General features: G+C 40.5%; 1 protein-coding gene across 5 annotated transcripts in view; it reads left to right on the top strand.

Annotated features, from left to right (window-relative positions):
* Window positions 1-24,704, top strand: part of LOC129832473 (diacylglycerol kinase delta-like) — an 89,304-nt gene that overhangs the window by 8,319 nt on the left and 56,281 nt on the right. For 4 of the 5 annotated variants that reach the window (XM_055896570.1, XM_055896567.1, XM_055896566.1 and 1 more), the window contains exons 2-3: window positions 7,161-7,271; window positions 17,531-17,611. In XM_055896570.1, the coding sequence (XP_055752545.1) occupies window positions 7,161-7,271; window positions 17,531-17,611 (192 nt within the window). The remainder of the gene's footprint in view (window positions 1-7,160; window positions 7,272-17,530; window positions 17,612-24,704) is intronic. The other variant, XM_055896568.1, reaches the window with a different exon arrangement.

Genomic DNA, 24,704 nt, shown 5'->3' with positions numbered 1-24,704 from the left:
TGATGTAGTTAATTATTCCTTGCCCATGAACATTCAACCACCCATCAGAGATGATTGCAACAGTCTGCTTTCTCTATGATTTGCTTGACCTTCACTGGAATTCTGTTTAACTCTGCATCCAGCAAATGAGTAGATAAAGCATTTCTGGTTGGAGGGGTGTATGCTGGGCGAAGAACATTCAGAAATAAATCTTTACCAATACACATTGCCTGTGCGCATCAGAGTTGAACCAGTTGCATACACAGCTCGAGCAAGACATTCATCAGCATTTTTCTGACTACGTTCCTCCATTGAGTCAAAAAAACGTCTGATTCCAGGAGGACCATAAGCTGTTGCTATCGATAAAGTGTCTGATTCATAATTTTCACCTCGAATAGAAGTAGAGGGACTTTTGTCAGAGATTGCATTGTGAGCGCTGAGGGAACTTTATGCACTTGGCCAGATGATTCTTCATCTTTGTTGTGTTCTTCACATATGATTTGGCACAATTTTTGCAAATGTAGCTTCCTTCTACAATAGCTGCAGAGAAATGTCTCCACACATCAGACGTGGCATTTTCCTGTCAAGATTAGAGGTTGACCGATTAATCGGAATGGCCGGTTAATTAGGGCCGATTTTCAAGTTTTCATAACAAACCTTTATTTAACTAGTCAAGTCAGTTAACCTCACTAGGGTATATGACGCTACCTCGTCAACAGCCAGTGAAACTGCAGGGCGCCAAATTCAAAACAACAGAAATCCCATAATTAAAATTCCTCAAACATACAAGTATTTTACACCATTTTAAAGATACACTTGTTGTAAATCCAGCCACAGTGTCCGATTTCAAAAAGGCTTTACGACGAAAGCACACCAAACGATTATGTTAGGTCAGAGCCAAGTCACAGAAAAACACAGCCATTTTTCCAGCCAAAGAGAGGAGTCACAAAAAGCAGAAATAGAGAAAATGAATCACTAACCTTTGATGATCTTCATCAGATGACACTCAGGACTTCATGTTACACAATACATGTATGTTTTGTTCTGTAAAGTTCATATTTATATCCAAAAATCTCAGTTTAGTTTGGCGCGTTATGTTCAGAAGTTCCAAAACTTTGGTGATTTTGCAGAGAGCCACATCAATTTACAGAAATACTCATAATAAACATGGCTAAAAGATACAACTGTTATGTATGGAATTTTAGATGCACTTCTCCTTAATGCAACCGCTGTGTCAGATAAAAAAATAAAAACAACTTTACGGAAAAAGCACACCATGCAATAATCTGAGAACTCAACAAATAATGTTTTATGGCTTTCTACCAATTTGACAACAGTCACAGTCTCAGACACAAAACCAAGCCATACAGATATCCGCCATGTTGTGTAGTCAACAGAAGTCAGAAATAGCATTATAAATATTCAGTTACTTCACTATTCAAATACTCACTTAAATATTCTGATCTTCATCAGAATGCACTCCCAGGAATCCCAGTAACACAATAAATGTTTGATTTGTTCGATAAAGTCCATCATTTATGTCCAAATACCTCCTTTTTGTTCGCGCGTTTAGCCCAGTAATCAAAATTCATGAGGCGCGATCACTAGGTGCAGACAAATAGTTCCGTTACAGTCCGTAGAAACATGTCAAACGATATATAGAATCAATCTTTAGGATGTTTTTAACATAAATCTTCAATAATGTTCCAACCGGAGAATCCCTTTTGTCTTTTAGAATTGCAATGGAACGCAAGCTATCTCTCACGTGAACAGCTCATGGCACTCTGGGAGAGACCTTACTCAATCCCCTCTCATTCGCCCCCACTTCACAGTAGAAGCCTCAAACAAGGTTCTAAAGACTGTTGACATCTAGTGGAAGCCTTAGGAAGTGCAATATGACCCCATAGACACTGTATATTCGATAGGCAATGAGTTGAAAAACTACAAACCTCAGATTTCCCACTTCCTGGTTGGATTTTTTTCTCAGGTTTTTGCCTGCCATATGAGTTCTGTTATGCTCACAGACATCATTCAAACAGTTTTAGAAACTTCAGTGTTTTCTATCCAAATCTACTAATTATATGCGTATTCTAGCTTTTATGGCTGAGTAGCAGGCAGTTTAATTTGGGCACGCTTTTCATCCAAAATTCCGAATGCTGCCCCCTACCCTCGTGAAGTTAAGAACACATACTTATTTTCAATGACGGCCTAGGAACTGTGGGTTAACTGCCTTGTTCAGGGGCAGAACGACAGATTTTTACCTTGTCAGCTCGGGGATTCAATCTTGCAACCTTACAGTTAACTAGTCCAACGCTCTAACCACCTGCTTTACATTGTACTCCACGAGGAGCCTGCCTGTTACGCGAATGCAGTAAGAGGCCAAGGTAAGTTGCTAGCTAGCATTAAACGTATCTTATAAAAAAACAATCAATCAATCATAGTCACTAGTTAACTACACATGGTTGATGATATTACTAGTTTATCTAGCGTGTCCTGCGTTGCATATAATCGATGCGGTGTGCATTCGCGAAACAGGACTGTCGTTGCTCCAACGTGTACCTAACCATAAACATCAATGCCTTTCTTTAAAATCAATACACAGAAGTACATATTTTTAAACCTGCATATTTAGCTAAAATAAATCCAGGCAATATTAACCAGGTGAAATTGTGTCACTTCTCTTGCGTTCATTGCACGCAGAGTCAGGGTATATGCAACAGTTTGGGCCGCCTGGCTTGTTGCGAACTAATTTGCCAGATTTTTACGTAATTATGACATAACATTGAAGGTTGTGCAATGTAACAGGAATATTTAGACTTATGGATGCCACCCGTTAGATAAAATACGGAAAGGTTCCATATTTCACTGAAAGAATAAACGTTTTGTTTTCGAAATGATTGTTTCCTGATTTGACCATATTAATGACCTAAGGCTCGTATTTCTGTGTGTTATTATGTTATAATTAAGTCTATGATTTGATAGAGCAGTCTGACTGAGCGATGGTAGGCCTTTAGCCAGCAGCTCGTCGCTGTGCTTCAAGCATTGCGCTGTTTATGACTTCAAGCCTATCAACTCCCAAGATTAGGCTGGTGTAACCGATGTGAAATGGCTAGCTAGTTAGCGGGGTGCGCGCTAATAGCGTTTCAATCGGTGACGTCACTCGCTCTGAGACTTGGAGTAGTTGTTTCCCTTGCTCTGCAAGGGCCGCGGCATTTGTGGAGCGATGGGTAACGATGCTTCGAGGGTGGCTGTTGTCGATTTGTTCCTGGTTCGAGCCCAGGTAGGGGCGAGGAGAGGGACGGAAGCTCTACTGTCACACTGGCAATACTAAAGTGCCTATAAGAACATCCAATAGTCAAAGGTATATGAAATACAAATGGTATAGAGAGAAATAGTCCTATAATTCCTATATAACTACAACCTAAAACTTCTTACCTGGGAATATTGAAGATTCATGTTAATTCTACTTGGTACTCATCCCGGATCCGGGAGCACCCTCATCAGTAAAAAAAGCTGCCTAGCATAGCGCCACAAGTAAATACTAGCATCTAAATATCATGAAATCACAAGTCCAAGACACCAGATGAAAGATACACATCTTGTGAATCCAGCCATCATTTCCGATTTTTAAAATGTTTTACAGCGAAAACACAATATGTATTTCTATTAGCTAACCACGATAGCAAAAGACCCAACCGCATATTTTCACAATTTTTTTGCTGCATAGGTAGTTATCACAAATTCGACCAAATAAAGATATAAATAGTCACTAACCAAGAAACAACTTAATCAGATGATAGTCTTATAACAGATTTATTGTATAGCATATGTTTTGTTCGAAAATGTGCATATTTCAGGTATAAATCATAGTTTTACATTGCAGCCACCATCACAAGTCTCACCAAAGCAGCTAGAATAACTACAGAGACCAAGGTGAAATACCTAAATACTCATCATAAAACATTTTATGAAAAATACACGGTGTACAGCAAATGAAAGACAAACATCTTGTGAATCCAGCCAATATTTCAGATTTTTTAAGTGTTTTACAGCGAAAATACAATATAACATTATATTAGCTTACTACAATAGCCTACCACACAACCGCATTCATTCAAGGCACGTTAGCGATAGCGAATAAACCAGCAAAAGATATACATTTTTTCACTAACCTTCTCAAACTTCATCAGATGACAGTCCTATAACATCATATTACACAATACATATATGGTTTGTTCGAAAATGTACATATTTAGCGTTACAATTCATGGTTGAACAATGTGAATACGTAGCCAAAATGCACAAAATTATCCGGATATATTTCTGACACTCACATCATCTAATCAAATAACTAATCATATACTTTACTAAAAAATACAGGTTGGACAGCAAATGAAAGATACACTAGTTCTTAATGCAACCGCTGTGTTAGATTTAAAAAAAATAACCTTAGTACGACATACAGCTTACGTTATAGCGAGACAGCGTCCAAAATCAGCGCCCAAAATGCGACGACACATTTTCGACAGAAATAGGAAATAAAAGGAACCACCAGCTTTCATATGTTCTCATTTTCTGGGCAAGGAACTTAAATGTTAGCTTTTACATGGCACATATTGCACTTTTACTTTCTTCTCCAACTCTTTGTTTTTGCATTATTTAAACCAAATTGAACATGTTTCATTATTTATTTGAGGCTAAATTGATTTTATTGATGTGCTAATTCACCTGTTCCCATACGTTTCATTTTAAAATATTTATCTTACAAAAAGGAGTTGCCTAATCTAATTGCTTAACTATTTATCTGTACATGGAATTGTATTTCGTTTTTTTCTTACTCATTTTTTCTAATCTTGACGAGAGGTCGACCGATATTATGATTTTTCAACGCCGATACCGATTATTGGAGGATCAAAAAAAGCTGAGCAGTATGGCTGGTGGCATTGTCATGCTGGAGGGTCATGTCAAGATGAGCCTGCAGGAAGGGTACCACATGAGGGAGGAGGATGTCTTCCCTATAACGCACAGCGTTGAGATTGCCTGCAATGACAACAAGCTCAGTCCGATGACGCTGTGACACACCGCCCCAGACCATGACGGACCCTCCACCTCCAAATCGATCCCGCTCCAGAGTACAGGCCTCGGTGTAACGCTAATTCCTTCGACGATAAACGCGAATCCGCTATCACCCCTGGTGAGACAAAACCGCGACTCGTCAGTGAAGAGCACTTTTTGCCAGTCCTGTCTGGTCCAGCGATGGTGGATTTGTGCCCGTAGGCGACATTGTTGCCGGTGACGTCTGGTGAGGACCTGCCTTACAACAGGCCTACAAGCCATCAGTCCATTCTCTCTTAGCCTATTGCGGACTGTCTGAGCACTGATGGAGGGATTGTGCGTTCCTGGTGTAACTCGGGCAGTTGTTGTTGCCATCCTGTACCTGTCCCGAAGGTGTGATGTTCGGATGTACCGATCCTGTGCAGGTGTTGTTACACATGGTCTGCCACTGCGAGGACGATCAGCTGTCCGTCCTGTCTCCCTGTAGCACTGTCTTCAGCGTCTCACAGTACGGACATTGCAATTTATTAACCTGGCCACGGGCCTCCCGGGTGGCGCAGTGGTCTAGGGCACTGCATCGCAGTGCTAACTGCGCCACCAGAGTCTCTGGGTTCACGCCCAGGCTCTGTCGCAGCCGGCCGCGACCGGGAGGTCCGTGGGGCGACGCACAATTGGCATAGCGTCGTCCGGGGTAGGGAGGGTTTGGCCGGTAGGGATATCCTTGTCTCATCGCGCTCCAGCGACTCCTGTGGCGGGCCGGGCGCAGTGCGCGCCAGCCAAGGGGGCAGGTACACGGTGTTTCCTCCGACACATTGGTGCGGCTGGCTTCCGGGTTGGAGGCGCGCTGTGTTAAGAAGCAGTACGGCTGGTTGGGTTGTGCTTCGGAGGACGCATGGCTTTCGACCTTCGTCTCTCCCGAGCCCGTACGGGAGTTGTAGCGATGAGACAAGGTAGTAATTACTAGCGATTGGATACCACGAAAATTGGGGGGAAAATGGGATAAAAAAAATTTATAAAATAAAATAAAAAAAATAAATAAAAAAACCTGGCCACATCTGCAGTCCTCATGCCTCCTTGCAGCATGCCTAAGGCAAGTTTCCCGCAGATGAGCAGGGACCCTTGGCATCTTTCTTTTGGTGTTTTTCAGAGTCAGTAGAAAGGCCTCTTTAATGTCCTAAGTTTTCATAACTGTGACCTTAATTGCCTACCGTCTGTAAGCTGTTAGTGTCTTAATGACCGTTCCACAGGTGCATGTTCATTAATTGTTTATGGTTCATTGAACAAGCATGGGAAACAGTGTTTAAACCGTTTACAATGAAGATCTGTGAAGTTATTTAGATTTTTACAAATTATCTTTGAAAGACAGGGTCCTGAAAACGGGCCGTTTCTTTTTTTGCTGAGTTTACAACCGAGAGGAAGCAATATGGTGGGTTGCTCTCTAATTGGCCAGGTAGAATTCAATTCTCCTATCCAATCCTCTCAGGCCTACAGAAGCAGGATGTAGGGTGTAGTAACTAGCCGGGGTTGATTTGATATTCAGGGGTAGTAGGCCTATCTCCTTCCTACATTTAGGCACTAGGTGGGTTTATTTGTGAACTGACTTTGTGTTTCCGCTCTCCAGCTTTGGCAATGTATTAATGTCAAGCCCAGTTCAGTGACTCTGCCTCCCTGGATATGTATATCGACTATGGCCAATGCTCCTTTCCAAACCCCCTATATGTCAGAGTAGAGGAGCTAGGCTAGGCTAGGCTATATCTCTGGGCAGAGAGATGATATAACGGTGCTGGTGGTAAGAGTACTCAGTGCTGCAGGGGTTCGGGTAGCTAAGCTTGGTAGATTAAGGGAGACATCGTTCAGACATTGTGAATGGCTGGCATTGTTAGTGCAGCTCAGGGGATTATACATTCGATTTCACAGACGTTCCCGAGAAAAGGTTGTGTGGTTCATGATGATATTATATTCTTATTTATATAGTCATGGGGTTGATGTTTTGATAAGGCTGCACATGGATGATCCCATGCATCACTGGTTTTTGTGTGTATGTGCGTGTCCGTTAGTGTGTGTGTGTGTTTGGGAGGATGTGGACGTCACTGACTCTAGTCTCCCTACGTTGTCATCCTGTGCAGACGATCCTGAAGGAGGGCAAATTGGTAAAACAGACCAACTCGTTCCAGCGTTGGAAGAGACGCTACTTCAAACTGCGTGGGAGGACTCTGTACTACGCCAAGACTGCCAAGGTTGGTATTCATTTTTACTCTTTATGTATACAGTGAGCTGCAAAAGTATTGTGACAGTGAGACATTTTTTGTTGTTTTGGCGCTGTACTATAGCAAATGATACAATTACTATTTATTTTAAGATATTTTCAACCATATCGGGTGAACCGTTTAGAAAATACAGAACACTTTTTGTACATAGTCCCCCCATTTTAGAGGACCGAAAGTATTGGGACAAATTCACGTAATTGTATTTGTATTTATTATCTATCCCCACTTCCTGGGGCCAATCAACATTAAGGCAATTACATACAATTTTAAAAACATTTCACAACACAATAAGTGTCTGCCCTCAGGCCACGACTCTACTATCAATCAAGTTTATTTTATATAGCCCTTCGTACATCAGCTAATATCTCAAAGTGCTGTACAGAAACCCAGCCTAAAACCCCCAAACAGCAAGCAATGCAGGTGAAGAAGCACAGTGGCTAGGAAAAACTCCCTCGAATATATCTACATTGCAAAATCCATGTGTGTGTGTGTGTGTGTGTGTGTGTGTGTGTCTGTCCCTGTGTGTGTCTCCACAGTCCCCTCTGTTCCATAAGGTGTATTTTTATCTTTTTCTTTTTTTTTACATCAGATTTTACTGCTTGCATGAGTTACTTGATGTGGAATAGAGTTCCATGTAGTACTGAAAAACAGCTTCTATCTCAAGGCAATCAGACTGTTAAACAGCCATCACTAGCACATTAGAGGCTGCTGCTTATAGACATAGACTAGGAATCACTGGCCACTTTAAGGAATGGAACACTAGTCACTTTAATAATTTTTACATATGTGGCATTACTCATCTCATATGTACAGTTGAAGTCGGAAGTTTAGATACACCTTCGCCAAATACATTTAAACTCAGTTTTTCACAATCCCTGACATTTAATCTGAGGAAAAATTCCCTGTTTTAGGTCAGTTAGGATCACCACTTTATTTTAGGAATGTGACAAGTCAGAATAATTGTAGAGAATTATTTATTTCAGCTTTTATTTCTTTCATCACATTCCCAGTGGGTCAGAAGTTTACGTACACTCAATTAGTATTTGGTAGCATTGCCTTTAAATTGTTTAACTTGGGTCAAACATTTTGGGTAGCCTTCCACATGCTTCACACAATAAGTTGGGTGAATTTTGGTCCATTCCTTCTGACAGAGCTGATGTAACTGAGTCAGGTTTGTAGGCCTCCTTGTTCGCGCACATTTTTTCAGTTCTGCCCACAAATGTTCTATGGGATTGAGGTCAGGGCTTTGTGAAGGCCACTGCAATACCTTGACTTTGTTGTTCTTAAGCCATTTTACCACAACTTTGGAAGTATGCCTTGGGTCATTGTCCATTTGGAAGACCCATTTGCTACCAAGCTTTAACTTCCTGACTGATGCCTTGAGATGTTGCTTCAATATATCCACATAATTTTCCTGCCACATGATGCCATCTATTTTATGAAGTGCACCAGTCCCTCCTGCAGCAAAGCAACCCCACAACATGATGCTGCCATCCCCGTGTTTCACGGTTGGGATGGGGTTCTTTGGCTTGCAAGCTTCCCCCTTTTTCCTCCAAACATAACAATGGTCCTTATGGCCAAACAGTTATATTTTTTGTTTCATCAGACCAGAGAACATTTCTCCAAAAAGTACGATCTTTGTCCCCATGTGCAGTTGCAAACCGTAGTCTGGCTTTTTTATGCCGGTTTTGGAGCAGTGGCTTCGTCCTTGCTGAGCGGCCTTTCAGGTTATGTCGATATAGGACACGTTTTACTGTGGATATAGATACTTTTGTACCTGTTTCCTCCAGCATCTTCACAAGGTCCTTTACTGCTGTTCTGGGATTTATTTGCACTTTTCGCACCATGGTACGTTCATCTCTAGGAGACAGAACGCGTTTGTTTGTACAGATGAACGTGGTACCTTCAGGCGTTTGGAAATTTCTCCCAAGGATGTATCAGACTTGTGGAGGTTTACAATTTTTTTCTGAGGTCTTGGCTGATTTCTTTAGATTTTCCCATGATGTCAAGCAGAGGCACTGAGTTTGAAGGTAGGCCATGAATTACATCCACAGGTACACCTCCAATTGACTCAGGCTAATTGACATAATTTATCAGAAGCTTCTAAAGCAATGACGTCATTTTATGGAATTTTCCAAGATGTTTAAAGGCACAGTCAACTTAGTGTATGTAAACTTCTAACCCACTGGAATTGTGATACAGTGCATTTATAAGTAAAATATTCTGTCTGTAAACAATTTTTGGAAAAATGTACTTGTGTCATGCGCAAAGTAGATGTCCTAACCGACTTGCCAAAACTATAGTTTGTTAACAAGAAATTTGTGTAGTCTTTAAAAAACAAGTTTTAATGACTCCAACGTAAGTGTATGTAAACTTCCGACTTCAACTGTATATACTGTTTTTTCTATACTATTCTACTGTGTCATAGTCCGTTCCGCTCTGACATCACTTGTCCATATGTGTACAGTCTTAATTCATTCCTACTTATAATTCATTCCTCCTATGTCATATAATTTGTTAGATATTACTGCACAATCAGAGCTAGAGGCACTAGCATTTCACTACACCCGCAATAACATCTGCTAATCACGTGTATGTGACCAATAAAATTTGATTTGATTTACTGTGTGTCTGCCCGTAGTCTGTGCTGGACTTGGGGACTTTGAATAGACCTCTGTTGGCATGTATTGGGTATGCATAGGTGTCTGAGCTTGGTGCTAGTTGTTTAAACAAACAACTCGGGGCATTCAACATGGCAATACTTCTCACAAATACAAGTAGTGATGAAGTCGATCTCTCCTCTACCTTGAGCCAGGAGAGATTGACATGCATATTATTAATGTTAGCTCTCCGTGTACATTTAAGGGCCAGCCGTGCCGCACTGTTCTGGGCCCGTTGTACATTTCCTAAGTCCCTCTTTGTGGCACCTGACCACATAACTGGAAGGATAGTCCAGGTGCGACAAAACTAGGGCCTGTAGCACCTACCTCGTTGATAGCGTTGTTAAGAAGGCAGGTTAGCGCTTTATTATGGACAGACCTCTCATCTGCTTTGCTGCTGTTGCATCAATATGTTTTGACCATGACAGTTTTACAGTCCAAGGTTGTACCAAGCAGTTTCGTCTCCTCAACATGTTAAATTTCCACATTTATTCATTACAAGATTTAGTTGAGGTTTGGTGAATGATTTGTCCCAAATACAATGCTTTTTGTAATATTTAGGACTCATTTATTTCTTGCCACCCATTCTGAAACTGACTGCAGCTCTTTAAGTGTTGCAGTGATTTCACTTGGTGTAGTAGCTGACGTGTATAGTGTTCGGTCGTCCGCATACATACAATAGACACACAGGCTTTACTGAGAGCCAGTGGTAGGTCATTAGTTAAGATTGAAAAAAGTAATGGGCCTAGACAGCTGCCCTTGGAAATGCCTGACTCTACCTGGAGGCCCCACTGAACACCCTCTGTGTTCTGTTAGATAGGTAACTCTCAATCCACAATATAGCAGGGGATGTAAAGCCATAACACCTATGTTTGTCCAGTAGCAGGCTATGATCGATAATGTCAAAACCCACACTGATGTCTAACACAACAGCCCCCACAATCTTTTTATCTGCAATTTCTCTCAGCCAATCAGTCATTTGTGTAAGTTCTGTGCTTATTGAATGTCCTTCCCTATTAAGCTGGTAGTCTTGTCAATTTGTTTACTGTAAAATAGCATTGTATCTGGTCAAACACCATTTTTTGGTAACAGTCTGATTGGTTGGCTTGAGCCAGTAAGGGGGGCTTTACTATTCTTAGTAGTGATGCACCGGTATGACAATTTTGGCCGATACCGATATCCGATATTTTCCTTGCCCCAAAAAATGATGCCAATAACTGATTATTGAAAATGTTTAAGCATTCTAGTACAGTTAAATAGTTAACACGCACACATGGACGCAGCGTTCTAAGGCACTGCATCTCAGTGCAAGAAGTGTCACTACAGTCCCTGGTTCGAATCCCGGCTATCACATCCGTCCGTGATCGGGAGTCCCAAAGGGCGGCGCTCAATTAGCCCTGCGTCGTCGGGGTTTGGCCGGGGTAGGCCGTCATTACAAATAGGAATTTGTTCTTAACTGACTTGCCTAGTTAAATATAGCTTACACACCGCACTGACCAAAAAGTTAATTTGTTGCCATTTACGTATGTCCCCGTTACCAGTAAAACATAATCAAAACCTATTTCTTTCACTTGCTGTGCTGTTTCGTTGATACATTTGCTCTGTCGTTTCATTCTCAACCAGGATTTCAATGGAACGCCGTTTGGGTCTTTGCATGTCGAAAAATTAACATTGACCAGTAGATAACACTATTTGACGTGTCAACTTAGCTTGTTGACCAATCATGACCAGAATATGAGTTCACATCACATAGTAATTTAACGCGTATATACATTTTTTACATTGTTATTACACATTGATTACACTATCACTTATATTTCATGTCACAACGATTCATCGATACGTATGCTATGATGCTGGTAAAGTTGTCTCGCGCACCTACAGTGCTGGTAATAAAAAAAAAAAGCTAGCTAGCTCATGGATGAAAACAATGTTCTTCCCCAAAAACAAAGCAAAATGACAATCTGTTTCAGTAGCTATAGTTAGCTAGCTAACTATATAGCTAGGCGGCATCATCTAAATAACCCTAATTTATAAGACATTGATTAATAGTGGTCGGACCCATCTATGTGAAGATAGCCACAATAAGGATCAGCTCAAATAGTGGACTTTGCGGTTAGCCTTCAAAATAAAATTGTGATAATTCTACTATTTGTTTTCATTTGCATCACTGTCAATGACATACTTTTATTTTGAAGGCAAACCGCATATTCCATTATTTGTGCCTAATCCTTATTGTGGCTAGCTTCACAACACATAACCAAGTCCGGTCGAGACTCACTAGCCAGATTAAGCTAGCTGGTTGCTTATAACGTTAGATTTGGGCAACAGGGTTAAGTATCTGGCTAGCTATTTATTTTCATTAACTAAATTTCCATTTTAATAGGCAAACAACAAGTGGCAACCTAGCTAATACTTACTCACAAGGATTCCTGAATCATTGCTAAGAATAATGAAAATGGCTGCAGTTTCTACTGGTCGTTGTTTTCAGGCTGATTATATTGGTGCTAGCCAGGTACCAAGCTAAAACTAGCTACCCCCGAAGTTGTGGTCGAACAAATTATGCTTTATTACCAACGCGGTATTGTAAACGCATCGTTCGTGGCCGGTGTTTTCTTGTTTGCAGACTCTTTTTGTACAGCTTTGACAGTGCTTGATTGCCCCCCATCTATCTCCAGAGTTCGTTCTGTTAGGTGACCGAAACTGGGATATGCTTAACACCCCGGCAGTCCTACAATCTAAGGTAGATGCCTTCAATCTCACACAAATTATCAAGGAACCCACCAGGCACAACCCTAAATCCGTAAACATGGGCACCCTCATAGATATTATCCTGACCAACTTGCTCTCCAAATACACCTCTGCTGTTTTCAATCAGGATCTCAGCGATCACTGCCTCATTGCCTGCATCCGCTATGGGTCCGCGGTCAAACGACCACCCTTCATCACTGTCAAACGCTCCCTAAAACACTTCTGCGAGCAGACCTTTCTAATCGACCTGGCCCGGGTATCCTGGAAGGTTATTGACCTCCTCCCGTCAGTAGAGGATGCCTGGTCGTTCTTTAAAAGTAATTTCCTCACCATCTTAAATACGCATGCCCCTATCAAAAAAACTAAGACCAGATATAGCCCTTGGTTCACTCCAGACCTGACTGCCCTCGACCAGCACAAAAACATCCTGTGGCGTACTGCACTCGCATCGAATAGTCCCCGCGATATGCAGCTTTTCAGGGAAGTCAGGAACCAATAGACGCAGTCAGTCTTGAAAGCAAAAGCTAGCTTTTTTAAACATAATTTTGCATCCTATAGCTCTAACTCCAAACAGTTTTGGGACATTGTAAAGTCCATGGAGAATAAGATCATCTCCTCCCAGCTGCCCACTGTACTGAGGCTTTCTTTTTTTCTATTGTGTTATTGACTGTACGCTTGTTTATTCCATGTTTAACTCTGTTGTTGTTTGTGTTGCACTGCTTTGCTTTATCTTGGCCAAGTTGCAGTTGTAAACGAGAACATGTTCTCAACTAGCTTACCTGGTTAAATAAAGGTGAAATAAAAAATAAAGTGCTACTGTATGTTTTTTGACACGTAAAGACCCAAACGGCATTCTATAGTATGTATGTTGTGAAGCTAATAGAAGTGACGCTATTACTGTGTAACTCCGGTAGGGCAACATCTGAAAAATAGTGCACTTGGTAGTGTGTACCAGTGCTCGACCAGTCGGCGAAAACTACCATCACCCATGGCAGGGAACGGTGGATTGTAAATTTTACGTGGAGTCATTAAGGCATGTACCTACGTTATATAGGTATGCATGTCAGCTTTGACATCATTTTTGCACATCAGCGTTAAACTAGACATCTGCCAATACCGATGTTGGCATTTTTAGCTAATGTCGGCCGATTCAGATATGTTCACCGACATATCGTGCATCCCTAATTCTTAGGTAGCGGAATTACTTTTGCTTCCCACCAGGCCTGAGGGCACACACTTCGTAGTAGGCTTAAATTGAATATATGGCAAAAAGGAGCGGTAATCTCGTCCGCTATTATCCTCCAGTAGTTTTCCATCCAAGTTGTCAGACCCCGGTGGATTGTCATTGTTGATAGACAATAGTAATTTTTTTACCTCTTCCACACTCACTTTACGGAATGAAAAATTACAATTCTTATCGTTCATAATTTGGTCCGATATACTTGGATGTGTAGTGTCAGCGTTTGCTGCTGGCATGTCATGCCTAGGTTTGCTAATTTTGCCAGTGAAAAATGTATTTAAGTAGTTGGCAATATCAATGGGTTTTGTGATGAATGAGCCATATGCTTCAATGAATGATTGAGCTGAATTTGCCTTTTTCCCCCCAAATTTAATTGTAAATCCAAAGCTTCTTTATTTCATTTATCTTTGTTTTTAAGTGTAGTTTATTTTTATTCAGTTTAGTCACATGATTTTTTTATTTGCAGTATGTTTGCCAATCGGTTGTGCAGCCAGACTTATTTGCCATTCCTTATGCCTCATCCCTCTCAACCATACAATTTTTCAATTTCTCATCCATCCAATGGGATTTAACAGTTTTTACATTCATTTTCGTAATGGGTGCTTGTTTATTAGTAACTGGGATAAGCAATTTCATAAATGTATCAAGTGCAACGTCTGTTTGCTCCTCATTAAACACCACGGACCAACAAATGTTATTTACACCAACAACATAGGAATCACTACAAAAGTTATTGTATGACCTCTTATACACTATTTTAGGCCCAGCCTTTGGAACTTTGGTTTTCCTAGATATGGCTACTATATTGTGATCACTACATCCGATCTGGATACTGCGTTCAAGCACATTTCTGCAGCATTAGTAAAGATGTGATCAATACATGTTGAGGATTTGAGTCCTGTGCTGTTTGTAACTACCCTGGTAGGTTGACTGATAACCTGAACCAGGTTGCAGGCACTGGTTACAGTTTGAAGCTTTTTCTTGAGTGGACAGCTTGATAAAAGCCAGTCAATATTGAAGTCACCCGGAAAATAAACCTCTCTGTTGATATCACATACATTATCAAGCATTTCACACATGTTATCCAGATGCTGACTGTTAGCACTTGGTGGTCTATAGCAGCTTCCCACCAGAATGGGCTTTAGGTGAGGCAGGTGAACCTGTAGCCATATTATTTCAACAGCATTTGACACGAGATCCTCTCTCAGCCTTACAGGAATATGACTCTCAACATAAACGGCAACACTTCCAACATTGGCATGTGCCTCTTCTGAAGCTGTTGAACCATGTATTGCTACCACTGTATCATCGAAGTCAGTTTCAGAGATGGTCAGTATATGCATGTCATCTGTTACTAGCAAGTTACCAATTTCATAAACCTTGCTTCTTAGGTTGCGTATGTTAACGTGGGCTATTTTTTTTTAGCACTTTTCTGCGATTTTTGGTTGTTTTAATTGCTTTACTGGGAGACTTATCCGAGGTAGACACAACAGGGATATTTATGTTTGAGCTGGGGGTAAGTTGTAGGGTGAGTTGCACACAGTGGACTTCCTACTAGGGAAAACTGCCTCAATCAATCAATCAAATTTTATTTGTCACATACACATGGTTAGCAGATGTTAATGCGAGTGTAGCGAAATGCTTGTGCTTCTAGTTCCAACAATGCAGTAATAACCAAGGAGTAATCTAACCTAACAAACAGTTAGCCTCAGTGCTAACAGTATAATTCAGGTTCATAGGCACATGATTACTGCATCCAATAGCTGTAAGATTGACAGAGGCATTCAGGGATGTTAGAGGGACATACATTAGGTTACTTACATTATGACTACCAACGCCCCTGGGACAATGTACATTTGCAGCAGCACTACGACAGCTCAGCGACACAATGGCAGGGATTATCTGAGCAGGGCTTGGGTCACTGATAAATCATTGTCTCAATGTAGCTTTGAAACGTGTGGACAGGGTCCAGGAGCCAAGATGATTTGGATAGACACTGTCATTCACTTTTATGTGTGTTAAAGTTGAGTTTTTGTTCCCATATTCGTAGCACGCAGTGACTACATCAAGTTTGTGACTACAAATTTGTGTGTGTTTCAGATTATTTTATTGTAAATAAGAATAGAATAGGTTTCTAAACACCTCTACGTTAATGTGGATGCTACCATGATTACGGATAATCCTGAATGAAAAGTGGATATATATGAGTGAGGAAGTTAGAGGCATAAATATCACCCCCCCTCCCAAAATGCTAACCTCCCCTGTTATTGTAATGGTGAGAGGTTATTTCTTGGGGGTATGATATTTGTGCGTCTGTAACTTTCTCACTCAGGACTCTCCGTAATCATGGTAGCATCCACATTTAAGTGTTTAGAAACATATTATTTTCTTATTTACAATAAAAGTTACTCCAAAATGACACAATACATTATTATTCATTTCATTTCATTTCATTTTATTATTCATTTATGCACAAAGTAATCTGAAACACAACCAAAACAAACTGCAAATGCATCCAACAAGTTTATAAAGTCACAAGCTTGATGTAATCATTGTGTGTTAGGAATATTGGACAAAATACTAAACTTTTTACTACTTTAATACAAAAGTTCATTTGTCTGAATACTTTTGGTCCCCTAAAATGGAGGGACTATGTACAAAAAGTGTAGTAATTTCAAAATGGTTTATCTGATATTGATGAAAATACCCTCAAATGAATGATGTTTGCACTTTAACCTGATAGTATCGAGAGGTATTGACATGTTGATAGCACCGAGCTGTCTGTTTAAACGACTAGCACACAGCTCAGACACCCGTGCATACCCCACAAAACATGCCACCAGAGGTCTCTTCACAGTCCCCAAGTCCAGAACAGACTATGGGAGTCGCACAGTACTACATGGAGCCATGACTAAATGGAACTCTATTCCACATCAGGTAACTGATGCCAGCAGTGGAATCAGGTAAAAATACACCTTATGGAACAGCGGGGTCTGTGAAGCAACACAAACATAGGCACAGACACACGCATACACACACATGATAACATACGCACTATACACACACGTACACATGGATTGTGGAGTATGGGCCTGAGGGCAGATACTTAGTGTGTTGTGAATTCTGTAATGAATGTATTGTAATGGTTTTAATGGTTTTTTTTTGCCGGACCCCAAGAAGAGTAGCTGCTACCGTGGCAGATAGTCATTGAATCATTTCAAATCCAAAATGCTGGAGTACAGTTCCAGAACAACAAAACCTTTGACACTGTCCCAATACTTTGAGATAAATGTATATATATATTTTGTATTTTTTTTATTGAGCCAGTACAGTGAAGAGGAGATTAGGAAAGGTAGGAGGGACTGCGAGTCAGAAGGACAGTGGGTCCGATTCAAACTCATGCCAATTCTGTAAGCCTAGGCTGTACATGTGTTACTAGGGTCAGCGACACTAACCCCTGGACCACACAGGCCACGAGACTTTTGAAAACAGTTCAGTAGTACCTATCTACAGACAGTTTTCTGTATTTAGACATAACAGTCGGATGATGTAACAATTTCTTCTTTTTTTCCCCTCAGTCCATCATCTTTGATGAGGTTGACCTGACCGACGCGAGCGTGGCCGAATCCAGCACTAAGAACGTCAACAATAGTTTCACTGTGGGTCCCTTCTTTCTATTTCTTTCTTTCTTTAGCCTTAACTTCCTTTGATTTTTCTGTCCGTCTTTCTATATTTACAGGACCAGTCGAAAGTTTGGACACACCTACTCATTCAAGGGTTTTTCTTTATTTTTTTACTATTTTCTACATGTTAAAATAATAGTGAAGACGTCAAAACTATGAAATAACACGTATGGAATCATGTAGTAACCAAAAAAAGTGTTAAACAAATCAAAATCTATTTTATATTTGCAATTCTTCAAAGTAGCCACCCTTAGCCTTGATGACAGCTTTGCACAGTCTTGGCATTCTCTCAACCAGCTTCATGAGGAATGCTTTTCCAACAGTCTTCGAAGGAGTTCCCACATATGCTGAGCACTTGTTGGCTGCTTTCAATTCACTCTGCGGACCAATTCATCCCAAACCATCTCAATTGGGTAGAGGTCAGGTGATTGTGGAGGCCAGGTCATCTGATGCAGCACTCCATCACTCTCCTTCTTGGTCAGATAGCCCTTACACAGCCTGGAGGTGTATTTTGGGTCATTGTCCTGTTGAAAAACAAATGATAGTCCCACTAAGTGCAAACCAGATGGGATGGTGTATTGCTGCAGAATGCTGTGGTAGCCATGCTGGTTAAGTGTGCCTTGAATTCTAAATAAATCACTGACATTGTCACCAGCAAAGCACCCCCACACCATCACACCTCCTCTTCCATGCTTCACGGTGGGAACCACACATGCGGAGATAATGCGTTCACCTACTCTGCGTCTCACAAAGACACAGCGGTTGGGACCAAAAATCGCAAATTTGGACTCGTCAGACCAAAGGACAGATTTCCACTGGTCTAATGTCCATTGCTCGTGTTTCTTGGCCCAAGCAAGTCACTTCTTATTATTGGTGTCCTTTAGGAGTCTCCTCTGAACAGTTGATGTTGAGATGCGTCTGTTACTTGAAGTCTGTGAAGCTTTTATTTGGGCTGCAATCTGAGGTGCAGTTAACTCTAATGAACTTCTCCTCTACAGCAGAGGTAACTCTGGGTCTTCCTTTCCTGTGGCGGTCCTCGTGAGAGACAGTTTCATCATAGCGCTTGATAGTTTTAGCGACTGCACTTGAAGACACTTTAAAAGTTCTTGACATTTTCTGGATTTACCTTCATGTCTTAAAGTAATGATGATGGACTGTCATTTCTCTTTGCTTATTTGAGATGTTCTTGCCATAATATGGACTTGGTCTTTTACTAAATAGGGCTATATTCTGCATACCACCCCTACCTAGTCACAACACAACCAATTGGCTGAAACGCATTAAGAAGTAAAGAAATTCCACAAATGAACTTTTAACAAGGCACACCTGTTAATTGCAATGCATTCCAGGTGACTACCCCATGAAGCTGGTTGTGAGAATTTCAAGAGTGTGCAAAGCTGTCATCAAGGCAAAGGGTGGCTACTTTGAAAAATCTCAAATATATTTTGATTTGTTTAACCCTTTTGTGGCTACTACATGATTCCATATGTGTTAGTTCATAGTTTTGATGTCTTCACTATTATTCTACAATGCAGAAAATTGTAAAAAAAAAAAAAAAAAACTTGAATGAGTATAGGTGTGTCCAAACTTTTGACTGGTACTGTATGTCTTTCTGTCTCTTGTCCAGCCATATATCAGCCCTGTGTTGGCTGTGGTCATTCCAACCTAAGGGTCATCATCATGTGGTCATGTGGTGGTCAAACGACCAAACTGCAGGATGAACACCACTAAAATCACCAAACCTACGTAGTGTCACTCACAATTTTTGACTGTTGATAATGATAACATTTCCTGATGACATGAATAACATTTCATCACATACACGCTACTCTGCAATAGGGGTTATCACGGGCAAAAATACGTTTTGAGTCTTGCGGTGTGTTTATAGGTTGCCTTTGGGGTCATTTCACCATAAAAAGGCAAAAGAAAGAGGATTTCGACACCCGCCATCTGATTTGTTCTGAAATGGTTTCTGTTGTTGGAAACAGATAAGTTTAGCATTCCTGCAAAATGATTTTGTTGAAGTATAATTTGATCTAAGAAATTAAGCTAATTGATTTCATCCAAATTGGTCATTTTTAATTTATAGGGTTCATATAATCAATAAATATAGTACCTAACATCCGATTTGGACCAAACTTTTTTCTGTCAATGAGTTAGATGTGAGGAATACAAAGAAATTGTTAAAAGCCACCCACAGACCCCCCACTCCCCACGCCAATCCCACCCCAACAACAAGTATATAGTATCAATTCTCTGTTTGACAAGTAGAATAGAGCTGCAGATTAAATCATTTATGATGAAAGTGCACAGTGATGAGTTTGATGCTCATTTCCAATTCATATTGAGGGTTTTGTTCTGGTGACATGATTTGATGCTTGGCTGCCGTTTGACAAGTAAATAATCTCGCTCCTTTGTCCATAATAATCTGATCATGTAGGCTTATACCTGCACTGTATCTGCAGGTTTTTGGCTAGAGCGCACGTGCCAAGACCAGAGTGGGCACATTTGCTATATAACTCAACATGTTTTGTAACAAAACCATCAGTGGAGTTAAAAATTTGGTGCATATTTGTGTGCATCTCTGAGGGATGTTCTATTGAGACCCTGGGTCATTTCATGTTTATCTGAGCTGGCAACAAACGCTGAGCCGGCAGCAAACGCTGACACTACACACCCAAGTATATCTGACCAAATTATGAAAGACACAAATTGTAATTTTTAATTCCGTAAAGTGAGTGTGGAAGAGGTGAAACAATTATTGTTGTTGTCTATGAACAATGACAACAAGCTGCACAAGAACTCACTACTGTAATGGTCCAGGTTACAAAGTGGCTCAGTGACTCACTACTGTAATGGTCCAGGATACAAAGTGGCTCAGTGACTCGTGTTTGCATCTCAATGTGAAAAAAAACTGTTTGCATGTTCTTCACAAAGAGGGCAACATATGCTACTGAGCCAGATGTCTATGTGTCAGGGGAGAAGCTCCAGGTGGTGTCTGATTTTAAGTACCTTGACATCATACTTGATTCCAACCTTTCTTTTAAAAAGCATGTGAAAAAGGTCATTCAAAAAAACAAATTCAACCTAGCTAATTTCTGATTTATACGAAATTGTTTGACTACAGAGGTAGCAAAACTGTACTTCAAATCTATGATACTCCCCTATTTAACATACTGCTTGACTAGTTGGACCCAAGCTTGCTGTACAACATTAAAACCCATTCAGTCTGTCTACAAACAGGCTCTCAAAATGCTTGATAGGAAGCCCAATAGCCATCATCACTGTTACATCCTCAGAAAGCATGAGCTCCTGAGTTGGGAAAATCTTGTGCAATACACCGACGCATGTCTTGTATTCAAGATCCTAAATGGCCTGGCTCCCCCTCCACTCAGTATTTTTGTTAAACAGAAAACCCAAACATATGGCAGCAGATCCACAAGGTCTGCCATGAGAGGTGACTGTATAGTTCCCTTAAGGAAAAGCACTTTTAGTAAATCCACTTTCTCTGTGAGAGCTTCCCATGTCTGGAATACACTGCCATCAGACACACAAAACTGCACCACGTATCACACTTTCACAAAATGCATGAAGACATGGCTAAAGGTCAATCAGATTTGTGAACATAATCCCTAGCTGTGTATTGCCGCTTTCCATGTTGTCTGTAGCTTGTGAGGTGTGGAAACACTTTGTTGCTTTTATGAATTTTGTCTTGCTGCTTTTTGTTCTATTTTGCTCTGTCTGTATACTACGTCTTGCTTGTCCTATGTTGCTCTGTCTGTATACTACGTCTTGCTTGTCCTATGTTGCTCTGTCTGTATGCTACGTCTTGTCCTATGTTGCTCTGTCTGTATGCTACATATTGCTTGTCCTATGTTGCTCTGCGTATGCTCACTGCTCAATGATTGTAAATATTGTAATTGTTTTTAATAACCTGCCCTATGGACTGTGGTTGAAAATTAGCCGGCTGGCTAAAACCGGCACTTTAACTGAAACGTTGATTAATGTGCACTGTTCCTGTAAAAATAAAATAAACTCAAACAAGCCAACGGGGTCTGACAACTTGGATGGAAAATTACTGAATATAATAGCGGACAATATTGGCACTCCTATTTGCCATATCTTTAATTTAAGCCTACTAGAAAGTGTGTGCCCTCTGGCACGGAGGGAAGCAAAAGTAATTCCGCTATCTAAGAATAGTAAAGCCCCCTTTACTGCCTCAAATATCCGACCAATCAGCCTGTTACCAACCTTTTAGTAATGTTCTTTTTTTTGATCAGATACAATGCTATTTTACAGTAAACAAATTGACACACTTATAGGGAAGGAAATTCAACAAGCACTTAAACAAATGACTGAGAGAAATTTATGAGAAAAATATTGTTGGGGCTGTTTTGTTCGACTTCAGTGTAGCTTTTGACATTATCGATCATAGTCTGCTGCTGAAAAAAGTATGACTTATGGCTTTACACCCCCTGCTATATTGTAGATAAAGAGTTACCTGTCTAACAGAACACAGAGGGTGTTCTTTTAATGGAAGCCTGTCCAACATAATCCAGGTAGAATCAGGAATTCCCCAGGATAGCTGTTTAGGCCCTTTGCTTTTTCAATCTTTACTACCGACATGTCACTGGCTTTGAGTAAAGCCAGAGTGTTTATGTATGCGGATGACTCAACACTATACACGTCAGCTACTACAGTAACTGAAATGACTGCAACACTTAACAAAGAGCTGCAGTTAGTTTCAGAATGGGTGGCACGGAATAAGTCAGTCTGAAATATTAAAAAAATTTAAAGCATTGTGTTTGGGACAAATCATTCACTAAACCCTAAACCTCAACTAAATCTTGCAATAAATCATGTGGAAATTGAGCAAGTTGAGGTGACTAAACTGCTTGGAGTAACTCTGGATTGTAAACTGTCTTGGTCAAAACATTGATACAAAAGTAGCTAATATCGGGAGAAGTCTGTCCATAATAAAGTGCAGCTCTGACTTCTTAACAGACTTCTTAACCTCTCTGGGGTAGGTGGGACACAATCGTCCCACCTGGCCAATAGCCAGGGAAAATACAGAGCGCCATATTCAAATAAAATGATATAAAAATCAAACTTTCATTAAATCACACATGTAAGATACCAAATTAAAGCTACACTCGTTGTGAATCCAGCCAACATGTCAGATTTCAAAAAGGCTTTCCGGCGAAAGTATAAGATGCTATTATCTGATGATAGCACAACAGTAAACAAAGAGAGTAGCATATTTCAACACTGCAGGCACGACACAAAACGCAGAAATAAAAATATAATTCTTACCTTTGACGAAATTCTTTTGTTGGCACTCCAATATGTCCCATAAACATCACAAATGGTCCTTTTGTTTCGATTAATTCCATTGATATATATCCAAAATGTCAATTTATTTGGCGCGTTTCATCCAGAAAAACACAGCTTCCAACTTGCGCAACGTCACTACAAAAGTTACATGTAAACTTTACCAAAACATTTCAAACTACTTTTGTAATACAACGTTACGTATTTTTAAACGTTAATAATCGATCAATTTGAAGACGGGATGATCTGTGTTCAATACAAAAAGAAAACAAACTGACGCAACTTTTTGGTAATGTGCCTCTCTCAAACAATTTACTTCAAGTGACCTTCCTTTACGATGGCCGTACTTCTTCATTACACAAAGGAATAACCTCAACCAATTTCCAAAGACTGGTGACATCCAGTGGAAGCGGTAGGAACTGCAAACAAGTCCCTTAGAAATCTGGTGTCCCAATGAAAACTCATTTGAAAAGGCAGTGACCTCAAAAAAATAAAAATTCGGAATGGTTTGTCCTCGGGGTTTTGCCTGCTACATAAATTATGTTATGCTCACAGACATGATTCAAACAGTTTTAGAAACTTCAGAGTGTTTTCTATCCAAATCTGCTAATAATATGCATATCTTATATTCTGGGGATGAGTAGAAGGAAGTTGAAATTGGGCACGCTATTTATCCAAAAGTGAAAATGCTGCCCCCTACCCCGAAGAAGTTAACAGCACTATCAACAAGGCAGGTCATACAGGTCCTAGTTTAGTCACACCTGCACTACTGTTCAGTCGTGTGGTCAGGTGCCACAGAGGGACTTAGGAAAATTGCAATTGGCTCAGAACAGGGCAGCAAGGCTGGCTCTTGGATGTACACAGAGAGCAAACATTAATAATATGCATGTGAATCTCTCATGGCTCAAAGTGGAAGAGAGATTGACTTCATCAGTACTTTTTTTGTAAGAGGTTTTGACAAGCTGAATGCACCGAGCTGTCTGTTTTAAACAGCTCAGACACCCATGCATACCCCACAAGACATGCCATCAGTGGTCTCTTCACAGTCCCCTATTCCAGAACAGACTATGGGAGGCGCACAGTACCACCTAGAGCCATGACTGCATGGAACTCTATTCCACATCAGGTAACTGATGCCAGCAGTGGAATCAGATTCAAATAACATATAAAAATACACCTTATGGAACAGCGGGGACTGTGAAGCAACATAAACATAGACACATGCATACACACACACATGTATTTTGTGTTGTAGATATATGGTAGTGGAGTGTGGGCATGAGGGCACACACTTTGTGTGTTGTGAATTCTATAATGAATATATTGTAATGTTTTTAAAATTGTATTACTGTGTTAATTTTGCCAGATCCCAGGCAGAGTAGATGCTGCCTTGGCAGCAGCTAATGGGGATCCATCATAAATACAAATACTTATTGATGAAAAAGTTTGCATTTGAATCGGTGACCAGGTAAAATAGCCTAATTTCTCTGAGATCAAATTATATTTAAACCAAATAATGTTGCAGGAACACTCATCTTATCTGTTTCTAACTACAGAAAAGATTTCAGAGCGATCTGAGATGGTGGGTGTCATGGCTTGATGAAATGACATGGAACAACCCTTTGGACTCATTTACATTTAATAACTGGGTGGGGCTGTGTTAGTCAGTGAGTATCCGGAAGTGGCGGCTTGTGTGTGTGTGTGTGTGTGTGTGTGTGTGTGTGTGCATGTCTGTGCA

This window comes from Salvelinus fontinalis, chromosome 33, assembly GCF_029448725.1.
Source record: "Salvelinus fontinalis isolate EN_2023a chromosome 33, ASM2944872v1, whole genome shotgun sequence".
In the NCBI taxonomy this organism is placed as follows: Eukaryota; Metazoa; Chordata; class Actinopteri; order Salmoniformes; family Salmonidae; genus Salvelinus; species Salvelinus fontinalis.
The sequence above is the reverse complement of the archived record's forward strand: the minus strand, read 5'-3'. Positions and strand labels throughout refer to the sequence as shown.